This window comes from Elephas maximus, chromosome 7, assembly GCF_024166365.1.
Source record: "Elephas maximus indicus isolate mEleMax1 chromosome 7, mEleMax1 primary haplotype, whole genome shotgun sequence".
NCBI classification, from domain to species: Eukaryota; Metazoa; Chordata; class Mammalia; order Proboscidea; family Elephantidae; genus Elephas; species Elephas maximus.
Genome location: NC_064825.1, coordinates 114,597,634 through 114,604,790, shown reverse-complemented (window position 1 = coordinate 114,604,790; position 7,157 = coordinate 114,597,634). Strand labels below are relative to the sequence as shown.

The 7,157-nt window shown below is 33.2% G+C and overlaps 1 protein-coding gene across 1 annotated transcript; it reads left to right on the top strand.

Moving 5' to 3' along the window:
* The first annotated feature begins 4,503 nt into the window (after positions 1-4,503).
* LOC126080452 (olfactory receptor 5T2-like) lies at positions 4,504-5,493 on the top strand. Its single transcript, XM_049891669.1, has one exon. The coding sequence runs from the start codon at positions 4,510-4,512 to the stop codon at positions 5,491-5,493; it is 984 nt and encodes a 327-aa protein (XP_049747626.1). The 5' UTR covers positions 4,504-4,509.
* Positions 5,494-7,157: the final 1,664 nt, after the last annotated feature.

Sequence of the window (7,157 nt, the reverse complement as noted above, 5' to 3'; positions counted from 1 at the left end):
CAAAATGCTCAAATTCTTAATGATTAAAAACAACACACTTTCTAATACATATGTATTTCAAAGATCTAATAGAATTTTTTACTGAATAATAATGGTTACTAATGTTTACCCAATCATAGATATTATTCATTTAAGACCTGGACTCATGAGATTTTATATGCAAATTAAAACCCTTATGAATTAGTTAAGTAAGATATTTTGATGTTAAAACTGAGATGTTTAAAATATTACTTCTTGGTAACTAAATAATCAATACAGCTACAATCAGTTCTTTTTGCTGTGGTATTTTCTATTCTAATCATTTTTCTCATCACTTGATTCCCTCTCATGATTATTCAACTTTATATTATGTCCTCTTCTCTATATAGCTAGAGTATTTTCACGTTTCTTATCACTTGAAAGATATGACTTTTAATAAACTCAAAATCTATGCCGTATTTACTTCAAACACACTTTAATTTGAACAATGTAGAAACATTACAAATATGGATACCTATAAGCCCTTGTGCTGTATTCTGGAAATGATATATCACAGTTTCACTTCTCATATTTTACTATACACATTATTTTTCACAATATAAAATGGGCTATATTGCCAGTATGAGGACACTAGGTCTCAGAGAAGCTAAGTGTTAACCCAGTGTCAGAGCTATGATATAGGATTACATCTAATACCTTAAAATTAAGAATATTTTTCCCAAAGGTATCATTTTAAATCACACTCCAAAGAACTGTATTCAGTCAACAAATGTCAAGATTTGGTATATTATTCAAGAACAATTTATTTTTTATCATTGAGTAAATCATTATGTTGCTATTTTGAACCAGAAGATAATTGGGGAATATTCCCCTCTGTTCATCTCCTATGGGTTTCATTAACAGCCAAGCAAGTGCATATAAAAGATCTAAATAAAACATTTTCCCAGTGTATCTAGACCTGTATATGCTATTCTACAGGTAAGAGAATACAACAGACCATTTGCAAAATATTTAGGAGATAGAACCTAGAATATCCAGGTGGATTATACCCTGAAGTCCCCAGTCCTGAAAAATTTATTTCTTCCTTATTGCATTGGTAGTTATTATATATCCATCAAAATCTGATTTATTCAGATTTCTACCCAATAATTTAAAACCCTTACTTCCTAGAAAAGAACAAAGAATATATGAAATATACGCTTAGAGAGGTATATAAGAGACTCCAAATTGAATGTATGCTTTAATTTTCCTGATGGAAGAAAATAGTCCAGTTCAAATAAGAACAATGGGAAGAAAGGTCTAAATTTAATATGTCAATAGAAACCAAGAATATTTGAACTATTCAACAATCTGTAGGCATATATTTGGATATAAACAATGAGGGGAAAATAAATAATTGACATTTATTTTGCTAGCTAATAAATCTAGAAATCGGATCAGATTATTACTTCATTCATAATATTTCTCTGGCACTGATGACTTGAAAGATACCCAAACACTGCAAGAATGGTGTTTGGTTTTATTTATCATGGAGGGGGAAGAGGCAGTTGCAGAATTAAGACACAGGGTATTAGGAGGCAGTAGAAAACCAAAACCAAATCCATTGTCATTGAGTAACTTCAGACTCATAGGGACCCTATAGGACAAAGTAGAATTGCCCCATGGGGTCTCCAAAGAGTGGCTGGTGGATTCAAATTGCTGACCTTTTGATTAGCAGCCAAGATCTTTAACCACTTCCCCACCAGAGTTCCAAGAGGCAGCATAGAAGGATGGAAAGTACATACACTTTGGGATCAGAGAGAGCCGGGACTGAATCTTGGTTCTGGTACTTATTAGTTGTGAGGATTGCTATAAACACACTATAAATTAATACACAGGAAATTCTATTCTCACATCAAGTGCCCAACAAATGATAGTTGTTATTATTTCCCTCCTTTGCATTATAAGTGTTTCAACATTGGGCCCAAGATATGTAGCGATATTTAAAATGATATTTATGGAAGTGACTTTACATTCATTTCTTAAAATGTAGCCTATTAAATTCTTCAATAATTGTAATCACTTTTCCTTTACCACTTTGACTCCTTTTCAGATGTGCTAACATAGACTTAGTCATACTCAGTATAAGTATTGTTTTGACATATAGCAGAACTAGTTTCCAGAGAAGTTTAACTCAAGTGCTTAATATTCCTTTTTTTTTTTTTTTACCTTTGTCTTTACAGAAAGCCAAGTTAAGCCCACTGTTATGTGACTAATCTGGTTGTTGTAATCTGTGTCAATTTTTTCCTCACCACTGGACCACATAAGTCACAAAATTCCTGCTCTTTATAGAATAAGCTTATTTCATATTTATAAATCTTTACTAATAAAAATTGTACTTTTTGATATGAAAAGGCAGAAGAACATGACTAAATCCACCTTTAGAGCCCTTTTTAATCAAAGTACGATTCATTTGGTGTGATCCTGACAAAATAATATTTGAATTCATGTTGATATTATATGTACTTAAATCTCTGGGTACATACATTTGTCAACATTTTCATTAAAATGTGAATTTTGTGACCCAAATTTAATTTTTAAAATAAATACATCTGATGACAAAATTTCAATTATATTTATCTGTTTCATTTATAAACAAAACTCGAAATATTTAAAGGAAATTGATCTGCATGTGTGCATGTGTGTGTATACACATCAAAATTTTGACTGAATGGCTTGGTCATTAAGCTTTTTTGCCAATTTAAAGAAGAGTAAACTTTAGAGAGAAAATCTAACATCACACACAGCTTCTAATCATAGAACTGAGTGATGAGCGTATATTTTCAGATTCTTTTTGTTATAGTCATTAAAAAATATCAAGAAAATTAAAATAAATGGCTTATGACTTCTAGTCCGTTATGTGTTAAATTTTTATTTCCAGTAAAGATAATTCAAACTAAAATATATTATCTTCTCTGTCAAATTCTTTGAGAATTTTTTCCTCTGACTTTATTCTTTTTAAAATTCTTTATAAAATTTATTCTTTATAAAATTCCAAAGGAAATACTGACAATTTTTCTAGATAATTCTGACATTATTTTTCGAATGATACAATAGATACTTGAGTTTGTTCTCCTTTAATTACTCTAATCTAAATGTTCTATCTCTTACTTAGAGATCATTATCAATGTGCTAAAAGTGGAGCTTGATTTAGATTATTAATTTAAATAGTTGACAGACTATTATTTGTAGCGGATTATGTGCCCACAAGTCCGAGTCAAAATTCCTAATCAGTAAATACAGTAACTTAAGATAAAGTGTGGAGAGAATATGTAAAAATAAAAATTGCAATAAAATAGTTTTATAATATATGTCCTCCAACCAGGTAACTCTTTGACTTCTTATTTGTTTAGCCATGAGACCTTTCAGAAAATAGTTAATTTATTCTTTCTACAATTTATCACTTTCTTTCTTTTTAATCTTAAATATTGTCTTATATCTACATGAAAGATTTTTTAAATATTTTTATGAACTACTTTAAACCTAGATAATAGTTACTTAACGTACTTAGCTGTTATTTCACTGAGTCTGCAATCAACACATAAACAATTATAAGAGCTTGAAAGAAATTTCCTCAAAAGAAAATAATTTGAAACCATGAATGTCATGATTTCTTTTTTTTTTTTTCTTAGTATTTCCAGTAATTTCTTACATTTTCACCAGAAATTCTTGAGGGAGTAGAAAAACATATAGATGGTGTAGCCAAAATGGGACAACACAATATATTGAATTTAAGAAAGATGTTTCAATGAAACATAAGCTGTCATACACTTTTTTAATTCAGTCATAGTGAATCTTTCCCTAAAAAGCATCTTGACAAAGCCTGTTTTGCAAAACCCAAGAACGACTAATGGAACTGGAGAATATTCAGAGAGTAGCTCACTAAATATTTCAATACCAGTTAGTGCTACTCTATAGTACCAACTCGATTCAAACATTTTTTGTTTTAAATTATTTAAAAGATTAAATTTCATTATTTTTCTCTTTCAATGTTTATCCCAATCTTGGGAGATAAACATTAATTTCCTTATTTTACAGGTGAGAAAATCTTAGCAAATAATTTTCCACAATTACCGAAAGCTAGAACGTTCTACTCTAATGCTCTGTGCATTGATACACTATCTCAAGTGTCTGATGTGAGAAGGAAATTTCTTTGTAAAATAACTGTCTTTAATAAATAACCTAGTTTACCCACTTGTTTAGGAAATGACATGATTTTAAAAAAGTCTTTTAATAAATAACAGATTTAATAAATAAAATAGCCCAATTAATTTGGGAATGACATGATTTTAACCAATAACTAAAAGTCTTTATCTTCCATTTGATTCTGCAGAGAGTGCTACTGACTCTTTATTCATTGTCTTGTCATTGTCTTAGGCGTCACTGCTGAGAAATCGTGCATTTCTGAAAAATCAGTATAAACATGGACTTAACATTCCTTCGAGTCACAATATTGTGCGTCCCTGTCTTAGAAAAACAAATTGTGATTTCATGAATATTTTCAAGTTTATTCCACGAAGTGTTAACATGAAAAATGACACAGAAGTCACCACATTTGTATTGAAGGGCTTCACAGACATTCTTGAGCTGCAGGTCATCTTTTTTCTATTTCTAGCAATCTACCTCTTTACTGTGACAGGAAATTTAGGACTGGTTATATTGGTCATTGGGGATTCCCGGCTCCACAACCCCATGTACTATTTTCTGAGTGTGTTATCATTCTTGGATGCTTGCTATTCCTCAGTGATTACCCCAAATATGTTAATAGATTTTATGTCAAAGAATAAAGCCATTTCATTCCTTGGATGTGCGACACAAATGTTTCTCTCCGTTACTTTTGGGACTGCAGAATGCTTTCTCTTGGCGGCCATGGCTTATGACCGCTATGTAGCAATCTACAACCCACTTCTCTATTCAGTTAACATGTCACCCAGAGTCTATGTGCCACTCATCACTGCTTCATATGTTGGTGGTATTTCACATGCTACTTTACACACGGTAGCAACTTTTAGCCTCTCCTTCTGTGCATCCAATGAAATCAGACATGTCTTTTGTGATATCCCTCCACTCCTTGCTATCTCCTGTTCTGACACTCACTTCAACCAGCTTCTACTCATCTACGTTGTGGGTTCTGTTGAGATATTCACCATCCTGATTGTCCTGATCTCCTATGGTTTCATTTTCTTGGCCATTCTGAGAATGCATTCTGCTGAAGGGAGAAGAAAAGTATTTTCCACTTGTGGCTCTCCCCTAACTGGAGTGTCAATTTACCATGGAACAATCCTCTGCACGTATGTCAGACCAAGTTTTGGCTATGCTTTTGATCATAACATGATACCGTCTATATTCTACACCGTTGTGATTCCCATGCTGAATCCCATTAACTACAGTTTGAGGAACAAAGATGTAAAAGAAGCAATGAAAAAAGTGTTTGGAAGAAATCAGTTTATCTGTACAGTATATTTTTATCACTAAAAATGAAATAAATTAGGAGTCATGGCCTATGCCTTCATAGGAGGATGATGTGAAAAAGAATGAAATTTTTTGTTTCAGGTCATTAGTGTCTTTCTATTCTTCAAAATTTTGAAATAAATGTCATAGTCAACCCTCAACCTATTTTAAAACATACAGAGAAACCGTGCCATCAATTTGCTTCTGACGTGTTTGTGCTGATACACGTGCATATGTGCAGGTGCTCGTGGGCATATATACATATATATACACATACGACTAATGCTTCTGATATATATATGCACACACACACACACAAATATGTGTATAAAATCTTTTTTTTTAATGTATATTTTGTTCTCTTGCTTATAAATATCTATTGGGATATGGAAAAAATAAAACATACTTATTTAGTATGTTGTCACTGTCATTAGGTGCCATCGAGTCAGATCCCACTCATAGTGACCATATGTACAACGGAATGAAACACTGCCTGATGGTGCACCATTCCCACAATCGATGTTATGCTTGAACCCGTTGTTGCAGTGCTGTGGCAATCCATCTCGTTGACAGTCTTTCTCTTTTTCACTGACCCTCTGCTAAGCATGATGCCCTTCTCAGGGACTGATCCCTCTTGATAGCATGTACTACTCATGTTATTTGAAGACTGTTCATGCTGGTCATAATGGCCTAGGATAGTGAGGATATTTGCAACGTCCTGCTTTGCTTGGTGGTGGTGTCTCCACAGATCTGTCTTCTGCTTGTTGGTGTTGTTGTTAGATGCCATCAAGACTTACAGCAACCCTGTGTGCAAGAAGCACTAACCTTCTACTTTACCAAGCATGGTGTCTTCTCCAGGGAACAATCCCTCCTGATAATATGTCCAAATTAGCCTCAGCATTCTTGCTTCTAAGGAGCATTCTGGTTGTACTTTTCCAAGACAGATTTGCTCATTCTTTTGGCAACAGCAAAATTCAAAGACTTCAATTCTTTTATCTACCTAATTCGTCGTGCATCTTTTGCTTGCATAAGAGGCTATTGAAAACGCGATGGCTTTCATCAGGTGCACCTTGGTCTTCGAGGCGACATCTTTGCTTTTTAACACTTCAAAGAGGTCTTTCCCAGCAGATTTGCTCAATGCAATGGGTCTTTTGATTTCTTCATAAGCGTTGATAGTGAATCCAAGCAAAATGAAATTTTTGACAACTTTATTCTTTTCTCCCTTTATCATGATATTGCTTATTGGTCCAGATATAAAAATTTTTGTCTTCTTTATGTTGAAGCGCAATTCATACTAAAGGCTGTGGTCTTTCATTTTCATCAGTAAGTGCTTAAGTTTCTCTTCAATTTCAGCAAAAGGCTGTGTCATCTGCATAATGTAGGTTGTTAATGAATCTTCCTCCTATCCTGATGCTGTGTTTTTTTTTTCTTATAATCCAGGTTCTCAGATTATTTGTTCAGCATACAGACTGAATAAGTATGGTGAAAGGATACAACCCTGAAGCATACCTTTCCTGACTTGAAACCATGCCCCTTATTCTGTCCAAACAATTGCCTCTTGTTCTGTGCACAGATTCCTCACGAGCACAATAAAGGCTCTGGAATTCCAATTCTTCCTAAAGTTATCCATAATTTGTTATGGTCCACTCAGTAGAAGGCCTTTGCATACTCAATAAAGCACAGGTAAA